Raw genomic sequence first — 17627 nt, forward strand, 5'->3', positions numbered from 1 at the left:
TGAACAGACATGGACGTGAGCAGGTGGAGCTACGGGTGGCAGCTTGAGCCTCTTCAGGTCTGCAGCCTCCTCCAGCAGCAGCAGCAGCAGCAGTCAGGGATCTGGGAAGTGGGGAAGCACAAAGACTCCAGAGAAGAAGACGAGTTCGTAACACGTATGAGTACAGGAGGACAGAGAGGAGGAGAGAGAAGCCCAGTGCACCATGGGAGATCCCCCAGCAGTCTAGGCCTATAGCAGCATATCTCAGGGCCAGCCTAAGCAGCCCAACTATACACTCTATCATAAAGGAACGTCTTAAGCAATCCAAATGCAGCATATCTGCCGTGATGTCCACCTTTACAAAGACAATAATGGGTTTGTTGACTCTGGCATTGATATTTTAATTTTATGACATGTTTATTTTTCCGATTTTTTATAACAATGTGTGTGAATATTCAATATCGCCTCACTTCACACAATTGTTTACAGCGATTCACAAATTAGTTCTCATAAAATTAGTCCTGGAAAAGTTTTTTTTTTTCCTTCAGAATCTATAAACCTTAATATTTAAAAAAAAAATACACCAACTTCCAAGTATTATGTATTAATATCTAATGAAGATAAATATGCAATAGTCATATCTGAAAATCACATGACATTATGTGAAAGATGACATTATCCTGACTTGGCCTTTAACTGTGAATGATTTTTATGTGTGGCACTTGTTTAATCTTACAAGAAATTAAGTTTTATAAAATATACATTCCACTACACTGCAGAAAGAACTACTCAAAGAAGCTGTGAGGACAAGACACATAATTCATTTTTGATTCGTAGTTACATTAACTTCTCACTTTATTCTGGCTGTTCCTGTATGTCTGTATTCTATAGTTTCATATTACCTTCTAAACTTCCTGCAAATGGTATAATGAATACTTTGAAAGTTGTATTTTAAATTGTACTCTCTCTAGCTAAAGCTGAGCCAAACTTTTACTGTTGAAATGTGGAAACATTCTGTCAGTTTGCGGACAACAAAACACTGAGCATGTGACTTGTCCTGGATACCGTGACCAGGGGAAGGTTATTTTCTGACCCTAAGTTGTCCTTCCTGACAATTTCAGGGACTTTGTTTTTGAAGAATTACTAATATTTACAATCGAGATTGATATTAGTATGTTTAAAATTCTGAACAAAGAGATAAAACCTTTTCCTGTAGAAAAATGCTAAATCATACTCTCCTTTGGTTATTTTCAAGACAAAATGAAATTGGAGGGTTTTTAGAAGGACAACACATACATTAATTATTACTCCCACTGCAAATATGAAGTCATTACTCAACAACTATATCGTAATGTGAAAAAAGTAACGAGAAATTATTTTTTAATTGTAATTCATCGTTGATTTGCAGTAGTTTCTCTTTGCTGTGGATATTTGTACACGCTAAAGCCTGACCTCTGGCGGAGGTGAACTAGCGGTGCAGCGGTGTTGTGCGGTCGGCCTCATCACCGCGGGCAGGCGGGACCAAGCACTTGCTGTGCTGAGACCGTTGTCTCCCCGTCATCCAGGACCAGACGCCTCGAGCTTGGAGAAACCTTTTCTCTTTTTAAAGGTAGCCTCACATGAAGAGTCTCACTTCAAATTTGAATAAGATATAAGGGAATTATCCGAGTGTCCGTCAATTATTGAAGTGTTCCAAACTTTTAGAAAAGGGACAGGAAACAGCGACGGGCAGCGGCTAACTTTTTATTCCGTCTCATCGAGCCTCAGGTAAGACAACACAAAGGTGGAGAGGTGATTGTTGCTCCGGTCCGGTCCATCACTAAACTTAACGATTAGATAATCGTGTTTTCATATGATTTTGCCGAGTTAATCCAAGTCGCAGTCGAAATAAAGCGTGGAAACTTATTTTTAATTGTAACCTCGCCAGGTGGAACCCCTCGTCTTGTTTTCTTGTCACGTAAAGCTGGTTAACTTGCTTTCTGATGGATGATAAAGAATCATTTCAGCGCCGTTTGTCACAGAAATACACCATAACAAGTTTAACACCAAGTTGTCAATATCAATGTAAGAAAAGTCATTTTTCCCCCCCTATTTAATCGTAGTTTAAAACACAAGCTAACTAACGACAAGTTAGCGTTACTATCAAACTCTTAAAGATGCAAAACCTGCAATCCCTTCAATAATTTGTGATAGGTTTTGATTATATCACGGTAATACATCGTAATTCTTTGTAAAAAAAAAAAAAAACTTTTTAGAAACGAAACTGTTACTTTTCATCCATGAGCATAACGCAAATATGAACATGAAGCACCTGTATTACGCTGAGAATGTGCTAAAGTTGCGTACATGTTAATGCTCACGTACATACTCTTCCTGCACCACACCTGACCTCCTCAAAGCAAGTGCAAGCTGTGCAACAGCCCTCTGATAATTACCACCTTCATCATCGTGTACATGGATTTTATGGCTCCAGCTGTTAAACTACATGAAATTCAGAGTTACACCAAACTCAGCTTTCAGAATAAATTGCGGGTTTTGCATTGAAATGTCTATAGCTTGAATTTTTTTTTTTTTTTGGGAGTGAACCCACTTCTCCAGATGAAGTGTGTGTGTGTGTGTGTGTGTGTGTGACCAGGTCAGGAATTATTTCTCTTGGGGGCTTGTTGGCAGGAAATCTCGTCTGACCCTTATACCAGTGGGTCCAAGCCTACATGAAGCAGCAGCTTAATTGTTTTTGACAGATGTGAGACATGTGACTGTATGACTGGAATTCCATTATCAGCAGCAGATGATAGAGTCTCTGTGTTGCCGTCCAGCTCCTGGTGGGCGTCTGACTTGACCTGTGACTGTGGTAAAAAAAAAAAAAAAGAAAAGAAAAAAAAATACTGTGTATATCTGACCAACATGAGAAGTAAATTAGTGGGCCAGCTTTGACAAACGCCATTCTACTTCTGTGACATACTGTTGTTGTTATGCTGTTGCTGCTACAGAAATGAGTTATGATTCACTGCTTTTGTTCATATTGGAGAAACAAGCGATCTCTTCCATCTACAGGTCCCGATTCTACACGCGTAATCTACTTCACCCAGTTATTATTTATCAATTACTTCCTTTTAGATGGCCTAGATTATAGATTTTCTTTCCTCCAGCGTGACTTCCTGATGAATCCAGAAGTCAGAAAACACTAGGATCATACATGTTACTAGAGGCTGGAGACCGAAGAACCCTCTTAAATCTATTGTCCAGCTGTTGTCTTCTCTATTCAATTGTCTGCTCACCAACACTTTAGTTCAAAAATTAACACGGGGCTGGTTCTGCTCTGCACAAGAGAGCATAGGTACATTTTTCTTCAATTACAAATGTTTTGTACCATACCAATACCTTGGTATTCACCGGATTTAAGTGACAAGCAGCCCCCTCAAAGACAGGCCATGCATGCAGCAGGAGTTTATTGTTAAATTTATTGACTTCGCCATTGTGTTGTTGACTTGTATCGTGGTATAACAGTGTTGGGAATCGCGTGAATTCAGTGGTATTAGAACCGACTACCAAAATTCTTCCTCGGAAGGCAGAGTATTTCCAGACAGAGCGTTAGCCTCAGGTTATTTATCTGAAGGGAGCCAGGCATCACTGGCTCAAGCTACGGCCTGTTGATCGACAGTAGCACTGTGTAGAACCTACCCATCCACCTGTCCTCTGTCTCTCTCCCTCCACTCGTTAGAAACACAGAGCAGCCCTTGTTTAGTCCTCCCTGGACAGTGCCTCAACTTTTTTTCTTTACTTTTTTTTTGGACTCAGACTCCATGGTAACACTGTTCTTGTGACGAGCAGCCCTGACTTTTGCCCCTCCTGCTCCCAAAACAAAGGCAATAAGTTATCGAGGGAGCGGGGCAAGGGGGGAGTGGAGTTAGGGACAGGGGAATTGTAAGAGGGGGATGAGGGAGATGGAGGACTGAGGAAAGGAATAATGGGAAGGTGTCTAGGATGGAGGCTCTGAGGCGAGACCTCTTCTGCAGTGTGTGCCAGAGCCCCATAGAGAAAGGAGAGTTATTGCCCTGGACTGCAAACTGTGGGCACTGCCAGGGACCATCTCTCTCTGTGTCTCGCTCTCTGTCTGTCTTTCTCTCTCTTTGTCTCTCTCATTCGCTCTCTCTCTGTGTCATTCTCGCTCTCTGTCTCACTCTCTCTATTGACAGAAAATTGAACTCTGGGAAATTGCAATGAGAATTTTTCGATTTTTTTGTTCAATTAATTGTAAAAGACATTGAATTGATTATGAGAGTATTTGTTAGCTGCAGCCCTCGCTGAAAAAATGATTTACTCAGCTGATAAAATAAACTGGCTGAAAATTGAATGATCAAAAAAGACAACATTTGGTTGTTCTTGCTCATCGAGTAAAGATCAGTTGCTTTTTTTTCACAATTTTGTAAAATTTCATGTAATAAATCAACTATTATTAGTTTTCAGATTACAGCTGGCAAATGGAGAAAGTAAAAAGAAGACGTATTATTGTTCTCATTGTTTGTTTCTCTGGGGTTGCCCTGTTGTTCATATGCCCTTTCACTCAAACTCGAACTCCCAGAAGGCCTTATTGTAAAAGAATGGGTATTGTTATATTGTGGCCTTGTTTACCTTTGTAAGTTGTAACAGAGCAGAAACAGAAAAGCTGGAGGGAGGGATATGAAATGCTCAAAGTCTGGATATTGTGGGGGCTGCAGAGAAACTGCTACTGCCTGTGAAGAGGCAAAAAAATGCAAGTATTGTTTGGTTGCGCTCCCCGTCCTGGTAGAGATGTCTCCATGCTGATTCGGACTTAGCTGGTTTACAGATGTCAATGCCAAATTCATTCCTCTAATATTTATCATTTTATGTTAAGAAAAGCAGGTCTGATCTCATGAATTGCAAGATAAGAGATTGAATTATCTGCATTCTGTAAAATCCTAACACAGAATGAGACTATTTCATAAACAAACTCTCCTCATACCGTCATAAATCACACTCCCTGTAGTGGTAAAACATTTACACTGCTCTTTTGCTAGCCTGATTACCAGTCACGCCTCACTTGTCCATATCTCCACATAGCATTACTCATATCTGTGCTGTTAAAAGACAGAGTCGGACGGTTCTACCTCACTGTGTGCAGTACAGTTTGCCTTCATTCTGTGCCAAGATTGTCTCCCTTAGTGCTGTTGTTTTTATTTACAGTTTCTGATATTTTTGAGCGATGTTTGAAAAGCAGCCCTACGAGAGTCCACCTGTGTACAGTCCCCCTCTCACCCCACCATCCAACAATGGATATGGTTCACCGGGCAGCTTTCGTGCTCCTCAGAGTGACTACAACGCATACCCACCTCCTCCAGGATCTTACTACATTCAGGACAAGCCGCAGCTCTTCTACAAATGGGTGTCACCTCCTGGGATCGTCAAGGCCATGATGGCTACAGTAATCGTGCTGTGTGTGGGGATCTTCGCCTGTGTGGCCTCCACACTTATGTGGGACATTCAGTATGGATATGGAATGGGAACGGGCTACTATGGAGCTGGGATGGGCTACGGCAGTGGATATGGTGTGGGCAGCTATGGTTCCGGATATGGGGGCTATGGAGGCTATGGCAACTATGGCTCCTACGGCTCCTATATTTCACCCTACTCAGCCAAAACTGCAATGATTGCCATGGCAGCCATCAACTTCATTGGGGCACTGGCTTTCTTCATTTGCAGCTTCTCTAAATCCAGTGCCATCCGCAGCAGGAAGTTCTTTCTGGCCCTACTGGTAACCAGCATCATCATGGCTGTCCTGCAGGTAGGTCAAGTTGTGTTTGTTATAGCCAAATACCTTGGATTTAATAAGTGGTGATATGTGATTCATTCATCAGAGGCAAAATTATATCGCTAGAACAACAGTTAAAATATCTTAATTATGGTTTGCTTGTAGAATGAAACAGCTAATGCAAAGTCCCACTCCTTCTCTCCCTCTGATTGGCTCTGACCCTGATCCATCTCACTCCTACTCCGTCTCAGGCAACACGGGGCAACTCGCGGGTGCTCCTGGGTTGCACTCCTAGTAGGGCTATGATCATTTTTCTCCTGGGTTGGAAAAAGTATGACCTTTTAGCAGCCATTATGTTGCCTAACTTACTCAGATATGCAAGAATGGTTGAAACAACCTTGACAGTCCCGACAGTGACAGATTAGTTCTTTAATTGATGAAATGTCAAGAACGAAGCGAAGTAAAATCTGGTCAACTGGACGTAAGTTAACCAGATTTTACTTCGCTTCGATCTACGATGACCTGGATGAATGAGAACCTACACAGACACAATGTCAAGAACATTTTGAAAAAAATTTTTTTTCAGAGCCCAAAGTGACATATTCAGATTGCTTCTTTTCTCATTAAGATTCTGGAACCATCAAATGGTAAAAATGACTTGCTTGGGAAAAGACTAATCACAACAAATAAAAAATGGAAAGAGTTGGTGACTCATTTTATTTTTATTTGAATAGTCATGTCTTTCATGCAGCTCTAGTTTCCCCTTTTATCCAAGGGGCATTTTATGTTTGAACTGACTCATAGGGAGTAGCAGTAGTAAACGGCCTGGATCATCAAATCCTTGCTGTGCTGTACAGTTGGCACGCATTGTAGATTAAGCAAAGATCTGGGAGACTTGAGTGTTGCTGAATGACTCATCTTACATGATCTGATACTATGGTCTTCGTCATTCTTGAATATTGAGGAATACTTCTGCCAGTGGTGTTCAGTAATGACAGATACCATAGAAATGGCTGCTGTGAGTCAGAGCACTAACTCTGTGTCTTTTTCAGGGCATCATAAACATTGTTTATATTGTTGGGGTGAACCCCATGGCCCAGGGATCCTCCAATATGATGTACAATCCCATGCTCATGATGTGTCAGAACTTATATCAGACCAGCTACTCCCAGATGGGAGGAGTGGGGGGGTTCCCCATGTACAACCAGTACCTCTACCATTACTGCTTTGTCGACCCACAGGAGGTTTGTTCCATTTTCTTTTATTGTACATTTTATGTATTTTGTGTTCTTGATATGACACCTCACCCTTCAGTAGTCTCATAATTGCAACATTTCAATGTTAGTCACTTCTTGGAAAAATGATCAGCGATTATAACATTACATTACATTACATTACTCTTAAAATGGCTGAAAACTGTGGCTTTTCCCCCATCTTAGTTTCAAGGACATTTTCCGTAGAAACAAAGAAAATCAGTAGCTCCTTGCATTTTAAAAGCTTGATTTAAAAGCTTGTTTCTTATTATTCTTACTCGTTTTAATAGATTAATATGTTTTTTGATGCTTCTTTTCTGTTGATAGGCTCAACAGCAGATGTAATGGAAATGTTTTCTAACCCTCTGTTTTTGTGAAGCGGCTGTGAATTGTGTTTTCTAACATTATCTTATCATGAACAATTTTCCACATTTGTAGTACATACTGCTATTATTCCTATAATGTGTACCGTGTATTTTTTTGCACAACATAAATCACTTTTATCCTTGAGCTTATCTCCTTGAAAATGTCAGTTTTATAACTGTTTTTCTGTTTCTTGAAGGGAGTTGCTATGGTTTGTGGATTCCTGGTTGTCATTGCCTTGGGTGTTGCAGCCTTTTTTGCACACAAAACAAGAGGGAAGATCTGGCGCTACGGCAAACCCAACATCTACTGGGACGAGCCTCTCGTTGCTGGAAAAGCCTCCGAGGGCAGAGATGTAGAAGAATGGGTAAGGAAAAAAAAACAACAAAGTGATAGTCACAGTTTAATAAAGCTGGGTTTACATGGGATTTACAAAGAAAAATGAAATTTTGACCCTAATTGACCCAGAGTTTTTGGCTGCACAGCTTGCAGTCAAATCAAGAGGGTTTAAATCCAGCTGAGAAAAGGTTGATGGAATATGTTTACTGGTGGGATTAGACGATGGCATGTAATTGTTTTCTGACATGGTAGATTCAGCCACCAAAATTGACTGGCATATACTTTTCTCAATCTGTAGCCAAAGTGTGTGACAAAAACAAAAACATTTCATATGAAATGCTGGTTTTTTGTTTGGTTTTTTTTTTGGTTCCTCAAGGAAAACAAAAACAGTGTTATATGAATGGCTTATTGTCTCCAACGTTACACTGAGAAGACACGAGGCACTGGCACCCTGGCGGCCACAAGTTACAGCAAAACACAGCGTTCATTTAGGTTACTGATTCCTTGATTTGTTTCAGCTCATTGTGAGTGTCGCTGCATTTTACTGTCTTTTTGTTTGATACACAATACAAATCACGCCCCCCCCAAAAAAAACCCCAAAACAAAACAGGAAATTAAACAGAACCATGGGCTTGCTTAATTGTTACACCCTTGGTTTCCACCGATTTTTAGGATGTAAATTTTGTAAGAAGGTAGTCATGTGTTATGTTGTTATGTTGTCCTCCCATCAAAGTACTCATCTGTCATAAAGATGGGTTGGGTGATAGTGGTGATGCGGAAACTTAGGCAGAACTGAGTTTGGTTTGTCACATGACTTGCTATTTCAGACATATATCCAGGCCGTATTTCCGGTTAGACTTTGCAATGTTCTAAGCCGTTTATTCTCTCATATGTTGTCATGACCCATTTTTATGAGTCCTAAAGGCCGGTCCTATTTTAGTTTATAACATCCAGAGGGAAACAGTCACGCTGATATGTGCACACAGTGTTTCCTCCGATGGAGTCCCTTTGTTCAGGCTAAGGGCTGATAGAAGTCATGAATTGTTTGCTCATGGTCTACTACCTGGTTTCACTCTCATTAACCATTAACCACCACTGTAGATAGTGAGCAGCCAGGTGGTTTCTAGAGAGCTTGCCTTTGGTTTGTAATCGTTCATATGGGGCTGTTACTTGAAAATAGGTCTTGTTCATTGACTTGACCTGCCACAGACTGACTGATAATAAGATCTAGAGCAGCGTGGAAATGTAGTGAAGCAAAAGTATTCCATAGCTACGTACTTCAAGGAATTTTCTGAAGAAAACCGAAGTAAAGACCTATCATTTGTTCGTGTTTTTCAGCTGGGGACTCATTGTGTATATTACTAAAAGTAGCACTAAACAGACATGATGTTGTGTTTGATTATATAGAGCTGTTTGTTTTTGAGTGTCTGTCATTGCATGGAATCATGGATACAGAGGTGTGTGGAGTCAGCACATGATGAGTAAATGAGGCAAGCCCAGAGTGAACACTGTGACTAGCACTAGTGTCTAAATGGAGCCTTGCTGACTGATGTCACCACATTTATTGTAGGTTGGGTGACAAAGGTTCCACTGCTGCCGCTTTTAGACATTTCACAATTCCTGACTTTTTTATGTAAACTCAAATGCTACTCAAGCTTAGCAAAAGGAAAAGTTTCCAAGTACATTTTTGATGATTCCTTTTTTTTTAGGCAGATTTTGTTCTCAAATAAGAAATATGTATGTATGGTTTGGGATATAGAACTGGAGTGTTTAACGTGTAATACCTAAAAACAGATGTCAAATTGGGCGGTTATTTCAAGACCATGCTTGTCTGAACCACAGCCAACATACATCTTCTGTCTGCGTTCTTAAACAGTTTACAAGTCGTGTAAGTTATTCCTGAATCTGTGGCTGTAATGACAAAAAGTTATATAAGTTTGTTGTGCATCATGATGGAACAGGATGCAAAGTACAGAATTCACACAGGATTTGTGTTAATGTCAATGCCAATTGGAGCTGGAGCCAACAAATACCCTCGTCTGCTGCAGGGTTATTTGACCTGTGACTGAATGCCATTACAGACAAAAGCCAGATGTAAGAAGGTGTTAGGGTTTATTTTTCCAATGGAAAAGGGGGTTAGAGTCGGCTTCTCTGTGCGTATTTTTCTTCGTTGCTGCACTGCCTTCATGTTACTGCCACAGAATGAATCATCCAGTTTCTCTGGTTTCACATGGCCAATGACAGCCATGCTGGTAGTTGTTTGAGATTGGACATTTTTGCTGCTGAGCTTGGGGATGCCTGACTCGCTCTGATGACCTCACACACTGCCCTCATTCAGCCCCACCCGGGAGGGGGAGGGCTGCATTGTGTCTCCTTCATGAGCTCATCAGAGACAGTTTCAGCAGAGCTGTCTGTGTGCTGGAAGTGCTTATGTACTGCAACATTGTAGAGTGTACCTATCTGTGGCTGGTTTCATAGGGACGGATTAAAACATCAAATTCAATAGTTAGAATAATATTAACAGATAAAATGTTGGTGAAACACAGCAATCCAGTCAAGACCTAACTTATTGACATATTTCAATGCCAGTTACTAAGTGGCTAATGCCTAAGGTAACATTAAAGTAAAGGCTGGAGGCATTATATTTTCAGGTTGTCTGCCTATCCATCCTGTTGTCGTTAAAGCAGTATTTCAAAAATGACTTTTGGGATTTCTTCAAGTTTGGCACAATCATCAACTGGGAATCAAGGATGAACTGAGCTGACAATTATGGTGGTCAAAAGTCAAGGTCAAAATTTCAACTCACAGTTGCGCATTATCTCACGAAAGCCTCATGGGAATATCTTCAAATTTGAATGATTGCTAGTTATTATGATTGTCTCAACCATGGATAACAGCATGGGACTACCTCACGACTGAATTTGCAACAAAAAACAAGCTAATATTAGTGGACTCTCTAACAGTGAATTGGCAAGCTGATTTTACAACTACTTCATTACTGTGAAATGACACAGAATGAAGATGAAGAAACTATGAAAAATTTGAATACATTGTCATCCTTGAACTTTATTTCTGTGGCCTTTAATGTAAATAAAGGTTACATAGAAAAAGGGAAGCTGTCTTTTTTTTTTTGTTCATTCTTAACAGCACCTTACTTAATTGTCCTTGATGTTTGTCTTTCACCATCATGAGACTTTGTCCTTACCACCTCTCTTCTTTCTCTACTTATTTCATCATTCTTGTTGGCCTTCTGTTCCATTCCTGCTTCCCTTTGATGTTCCTCTCTCTGTGTCTTCCATCTTTGCTTTCAAGCGTCTTTTCCCCAGGCTCAAGTGTCTTAGACATTTTGCTCTGCTTACATAGTCTGTGCATAGTGCAGCAGCTGCTGTGCTACTCTGTAAGAGGGCATTGTTGGGATTCTTACATGAACTGCTCTCTTCAAACGGGATTCTCCTGCAGCTGCAAGGGGGGCAGCTCTCCCCCACCCAAAAGCACTCCACCCTCTATGATTGTTGTTTTTCAGGGGTTGGCTGATATTTGCCTCTGCTGCTGCTCTGTGAGGAATTTAGGAAAGTGCTCGTGAAGAAACAGGAGCGTAGAAGTTTCATTAGTTACGCAACAATACATTGATGACTCAAATAGTCAACTAAAGAAAATATTTTTCAAGCAAAAATGTCAAGCTGATTCCAAGCTCTTTAATGTGAGGATAAGCTATCTTTTTTTTTGTCATTTTCAACAGAAAAGGAAGAGTCTTTTGGTTTTGGATTTTTGGATGGACAAAAGAAGTTATTTGAAAAAGTAACTTTTCATTTAATGACCAAACAAGTCATGGGTTCATTTGGAAAATAATCTACAAGTTAATTGATGATGACATCTAATCGTCAGTTGTTGCCCTGTAAATTCATGCCTCTTTTCGCAGGTGCGTTTCAGACGTCTAATTTTAGAGGAATGATGTCTTACTACTCTTAAATTTCGCTAATGTGAATGAATTTTTGTCTTAAATTTGCAGACATGCCCCTTCACCCATTTACAGTGCTCTTTGAATAATGCACATACTTTTTGTGTTGAAAGGAGTGATTTTAGTATGAATTTTATGGGGCCTGAAGACCTTTGTTTTTGCCACTTCATCCATGCAGATAGCAGAGAAGAACAGTCACCATGTTGTTTGACTGGAGGTCTCGTAAAGGTCTTTAATGATTGATATATTTAGCACCCCTGTAGTGGAAGAAGCAGTGACCAACCCTGAGACCTTCGATGTGAGGAATGAGCCCACAGGAAGGACTTGGAAATACAGATTAAGGGAGATGTATTTACTTGACCAACACACTGTTTCCTTTAGTTTAAAGCTAAACATCCGTCCCAGGTGTTCATGAAGACACAAGACAATAGAAAGAAGTGGAGGCCAGATAAATGTCTTTTCACCTTTCTGTCTTGATCATGACTTCCTTGTAGATGATGGATACATACATGCAATTTTTCAAAACGGAAGGAACACAAAGAAAAGCTCTACAGGACATTTAATGTGTCAGGTCATTTGTTAAAGAGAGTAATGCTTTCTCGAGCAGGATAACAGTCAGAAAATGAGCCTGTGTTGTCTTTGTGAGTGTTGTGGTTGTTTGTTTATGCTGATTTCCTGCCTGCTGTAGGTGAACAATGTGGAGGAAAGTCGCAGTGTTCAGGACGCCCCAACCCTGCTGGTGTCTGAGAAAGGAGGCGGGCTGCTTAACGCCTCAGCCAACAGTGTTATCTCCTACCCCCCAGCCAAGGCGGACAGCAGCTCCTTCAATGGGGACACCACCGACAACAACGAGTAGGTCCACAGCGCTCCACTTTAAATCTTTAGACCTTATTTAGCTGCACGAAAAACACAACTACATAACACGTGACTCACACAAGCAATATCTAATCACAGCGCTGTTTTAAAACCCATGAAAACATATTGCCCGGCCCACAGAATGCAGCTTTGCATGTGACCTTTGAGCACTTGTTGGATTAACTTTCCCTTGCTTCCCCCCTCAAGTTCATTGAATTTTTTTCAGAAGGCAAAAGGTTCTTAACAACCTTGAAAAAACAATTACATTTTGCAGTAAGAATAAGTCTTAACAAGGCACAAAAACTTTTTTTTTTAGGGCTGGAGGCTATTCTTTGCACAAAATGTAGTGTTTTCATAAGCTGAGGAATGTTTGCCTGCAGATTGGTTGTGCTCTGCTATTGACTTTCTGCAGCCTTTTTTAAGAACTTTCAATATCTGCGAAGCTGGATTTGGATTCCTCTACAAATCCGTACAAACCAACAACAATTATCACGCTTCCTCCGTTCATTATTCAAGAGCTACTCCTGCTTCCTGGTCATTGAGGGCCCTCCATCTGGTCATTCTAATAGGGTGTGAGCAGTAATAATCACTAATGGTATTTACTCCGTCGCAAGGCCGTGCCACTATTTATTAGTTACCTCTGCCTTTTGTCTGCCTGTTTGGAGGTAAAAGTAAAACTAAATCGGGCTGTATCTCATGGACATGGTAGTGGAGAGAAGAAGACACTGATGACTAAATATGGGTACAGATAGGAATTGTGTGCATATCAAATTATTTTTCAAATTCAGTTACATTGTAACACAAGCCATATTTGATGGTGTTCACAGTTAGAGGGGTTGTTAAACTGTTCTCACTGTTGCTTTAAAGACAAGTTTTACTTACTTTTTTTAAGTTTAACAAGTTCAAGTTTAACTTTATTTTGAAAGTATTTGTGTGAAGATGCTCAGTCATCAGGTCATCCATGTGGTGGCTCTATCACAAGTCCTCTTGATCTAGCACTCCCACTCCTAGTTCTTCTATAGTTCTTGTGTCTTTGTTGTCCACCCACAGATACTCAGAGCGGACCATCAGCCGACCATCAGAAATGTTCCCCCAGGGTGGGAGGACCAGCTCCAGCCCTTCAGAGGAGACAGGTGGAGGACGTAAACCTTCAGCCAAGAGGGGCAAGAGACGCAGACGTAACCCCGACATGGATGAGTCTCAGTATGAGACGGAGTACACCACAGGGGGAGAGACGGGCAATGAGGTTGACATGGAAGAATGGGAGAGGTGAGAAACAACTGTGTCTGTGTACTGGATTAGAGGTGGAAATACCCCCAGCCAAGAGAGCATAATGAGGATTAAAGTCAAATGTTATTGCTCCCTCGGGATGAGACTTTGATTCTCAGTCCTGAATAAATAATAATCCCAGAAATGTTTGTACGGGTGACTTTGTTTACAGAAAAAACACAACGATATCCTGGTTCCAGAGATATCCAGTTGAGATGAGTAACTACAGCGCTGAATTGCAATTCTCATTTTTACTGACACTTAAACATGGGAAAGAGCTACAGTCTGTATGTTCCTCATTCTGTCCAGGAGATTAGTTAATCTCCTGAGGCATTCCGTTCCCCAACGGTTGCACTCAGGCAGGAGAGAAGTGGGCCAAAGGTACAAAACAGGGGGGTAAATGTAGTTTTTGTTGCATTGACAGACTGCAACAAATATTCTGCAAGGACACTTTTGGAGTAGAAGGTGTCGTTGTTAAACAGCACTTCCGCCTCGTTCACTGTCATTTACTGTACGTGTGAGATCTGACTTTCCAGGTCCTTTTAATGAATATTTGTGATTTATCTTAAATGCGCTTCCTCCTCTCCTCCCCCTCCTCCTCCTCCTCCTCCAGCGTGTACCCTGAAATAACATCTGATGAACAACGTCATGACTATAAGAGAGAGTTTGACGCCGACCTACAGAGGTACAAGCGCTTGTGTGCGGAGATGGACGACATCAATGATCAGTTAAACAAACTCAGTCGCCAGCTGGACACACTGGATGACACGTCTGCCAAATACCAGGTCAGATCACACATAAAACTTCATTTCAGAGTAGAAATGTACACCGTTAGATTTCTGGCTTGTGACGCACTGTTGAGTTAGTCAGTTCAGCCAAATAACACAGCCAAGGTACGTGACAGTTGTGGCCTCTGCCTGGTCGATCGTCACACCTCCACCCCAGGGCTCCTCACAGAAGTGAACAGCCCAGGTTATGAAGTGGATTTACTCTGATAGAAATAGATTTCAGACGAGAATGATACCTTCACATGCATGAATGGGATTTTTCAGCCATAAAGAGCACATTTCCTCAAACTGAACTTCCTTCTAATACTCAGTGTGAATGCCTTCATCATCATGACAAGTGTGTTTTCTTCTTTTCTCATCAGGCTGTTGCAGAGGAATATAATCAACTGAAGGACATGAAGCGGGTCAGGAAGCATTTCTGGTTATATGTCTCATAAACTGGCGCCGAAATATGTTTGATTCAGCATGAAATTTATGTCGTTTGTTGTATACAAATAGAGACAAAATTCCTTATTACTTTGCACATAACTTCTGTTGAGTCTACTCTACCTTTACTCTCATGGCAATCAGTAAAAATATATTCGTTTGAAATGTGCTGAAAAGCAGACATTGTGCCACTACATATTTATATCAAATCTGCTTTTTCTTCTCAATAGACATCCGACTACCAATTCAAGAAGAAAGAGTGTCGAGAGCTGAGACACAAACTGTTCCACATCAAACGCATGGTGAAGGACTACGACAAGAGCCACTCCTAAACCTACCTGGTCTGCTCTCTCTTCAGCAAACACTCACACACACACTGGGACCAAAACACACTCCAAAATACTGCAAACATCCTGTGACATGACCAAAGTTGCCTGCAATGTGCCTGCGCTCACTGGAAAAACATTGGCACACACAACGCGCGCACGGACACATACACATACATACACTGGGAACCTTCTGGGTGTTAATTATAATGATGTTGACTTTATCCTCTAATCAAGTACGTAGGGCAGCATGCAGAGCTGGAAACATGAGACGCGGAGCCTTCAGCTGTACCCACTTCCAGACAAACACTGCCATTTTCTCAGTTCTCTGTTTTCTGTGTGCAGCCACTTGGGAAGGTCTGAGGGTGTGTGGTCAGAGAAAAGCTGCTTGAAAGTCACCTGACCTTCAGCCACCTGTGATAACTGTGGTTTCTTTGGTTCTGTTTGATCTCCAGCTGGCACGTTTTTGTTTTTTGGTTTTCCTTCTCTATCTCCTTAGATAAGAGCAGTGTTGTGTTGAACATATTAGAGGGTCAGGCAGGTTGCTGGCTTTTTTCTTTTGCAAATTTCTTTTTAACGCTTTATATGGTGTTAACCTCATCACAAATGAGCGTTCGCTGTTCCTTCTCATCTCCGTGTCACTGTTTGTAATTAACCTGAGTATGGAAGTGAGCTGCTCTCTGTCACATCTACATGTCTTCTTCCAGTGTAGCTGCTTTCTGTCCCAACTAAGACTTTGATGCTGAAAATCATAGATGCAGTGAGACCAAAAAAAAAGGGCACACGGTGGTTAATTGTGTTGTATATACTTCTAACAAATCTGCTTTAGACCACATACATATTGCAGCAAAGGTTTATGGATGTGGTGCACCGCAGGAATCAAAGGAACAAAATTAGCGTATCGATATATTCAGTTATTTTTTAGCATCTGTTTTTGATACACAAAGACCCACGTAGGTGTACTTCGTAATAAGTGGTCATTCAAAATGTGCTGAAGCTATGCAAACATGATAAAAGCAGCCAGACCACACACCTGAACATGTCTCACAGCTCCTGACTGACTATAAACCAAGCTATTCGTGTCATGATGAAAAATATTACCTGCTGATTATGTTTGTGATAATTTTATATTGATCCACCTAATGTGCAGAATGTTCCCATCGAGTGTACATCTTAAATCTGTTTAGACACTTGGGATTTGTCAGGCATTTGTATTTTTTATGAGGAACATTCTTTTGACAAACCATTTGCGAGCCATTTATTTTTGTACGAATTTATTTTCTTTGATGCTATTATGAGTTTTTTTTATATAACTTTACATCCACACTGTATAACATGTAAAAAGTATTGAATTCAATAAATAATAAGCATTTCTAATTCTCTTAAAATGACCCAGTGATTTGCTGTTTCACTTCGTCCTTGTTTTGATTTCTTCTGCTTGATGCATCTGACCTTGATGTCCAGCAGAGAGCAGGATGACTTCTCAGGAGCTGAGCTCGGTGGTCTCCTACTGCCCCCTAATGGAGAACCTCTCAAGTACCAGGGCGGCTGCTGAACCCAGGTTCCGTCGTGGCCTCCATTCTCCTGGGTTTGCTGTTTGTATTCAGTAACTGTTTAATCTCTAATTATGACATTTTTTACCTCATTAGCAAGAAGAAGTGTACATCTGAGTAGATCAACTCACTGAATCATCCACAGAAGGAGAGTGCATCCGTTTATTTCTAGCAATGCAAAAATAACCAGTCTGCCATTTGAATTATTTTTTGCATGTTTAGGTTTGGCGTGGTCATACAAACAGGATTCATGTGTAGCTAAACAGTAAAATCACCATAAATTCAAACCTACAACATAAAGTGATACCAGGGCAATGTTTTGGATTTGTTGGTGTGATTCGACAGCATTAGGGATCATTTGTTGTTTTTTTTAAAGTGAGATATGAACACACGTAATATAAAACGTCATCCAAAACATTCCCAAGAAGCCTTTCAGTCACTGAATTTGGCAACACAACCACGTATCACATTGAGTGCTAGTCTGTGTTAGCGCTCATAAAAAGTGTCTTCTTAGCACCTTCAACCTCAGCACGGACAATCATTTTATACACTTTGAGTACCTTTCATAGTCATCATCACAATCTCAAGGTTTCCATCAGGCCATGTGTTAGCACGCTACTTTACAAAGGGAACCACAAACGTGAGACGATCTAAACGACAAAACAGCAGATACATCAGAACAGAGAGTTCAAGCCTTCATGTGGGATCTGTCAAACTTTGGGCTCCCTGTTACGTTACAAACCAGTTT

At 40.8% G+C, this 17627-nt stretch overlaps 1 protein-coding gene across 2 annotated transcripts; it reads left to right on the forward strand.

The window, feature by feature from the left end:
• Nucleotides 1-1498: 1498 nt before the first annotated feature.
• LOC147249603 (occludin) lies at nt 1499-16701 on the forward strand. Of its 2 annotated transcripts, XM_086223296.1 has the most exons (10): nt 1514-1588; nt 1684-1746; nt 5185-5782; nt 6802-6993; nt 7565-7732; nt 12351-12514; nt 13568-13786; nt 14400-14571; nt 14937-14978; nt 15231-16701. In XM_086223296.1, exons 3-10 carry the CDS (start codon nt 5204-5206, stop codon nt 15330-15332), a joined length of 1638 nt encoding a protein of 545 aa, XP_086079422.1. In that variant the 5' UTR covers nt 1514-1588; nt 1684-1746; nt 5185-5203; the 3' UTR covers nt 15333-16701. The 2 variants fall into 2 exon arrangements, with proteins under 2 accessions (XP_086079421.1, XP_086079422.1); XM_086223295.1 differs by having other exon boundaries at nt 1499-1746.
• The last annotated feature ends 926 nt before the right edge of the window (nt 16702-17627 follow it).

Source organism: Aulostomus chinensis, chromosome 14, assembly GCF_037954235.1.
Source record: "Aulostomus chinensis isolate RoL2024-O1b breed Wild chromosome 14, RoL_Achi_v1.0, whole genome shotgun sequence".
Classification (NCBI taxonomy): Eukaryota; Metazoa; Chordata; class Actinopteri; order Syngnathiformes; family Aulostomidae; genus Aulostomus; species Aulostomus chinensis.

What these genes read in the sequence shown, in the direction of transcription:
- LOC147249603 (XM_086223295.1), top strand. Translation starts at nt 5,204, where the DNA reads ATGTTTGAAAAGCAGCCCTACGAGAGTCCACCTGTGTACAGTCCCCCT. An exon ending in GCTTTGTCGACCCACAGGAG is followed by an intron (nt 6,994 to 7,564) that starts GTTTGTTCCATT and finishes TGTTTCTTGAAG; the next exon opens with GGAGTTGCTATGGTTTGTGG. An exon ending in GACACCACCGACAACAACGA is followed by an intron (nt 12,515 to 13,567) that starts GTAGGTCCACAG and finishes GTCCACCCACAG; the next exon opens with ATACTCAGAGCGGACCATCA.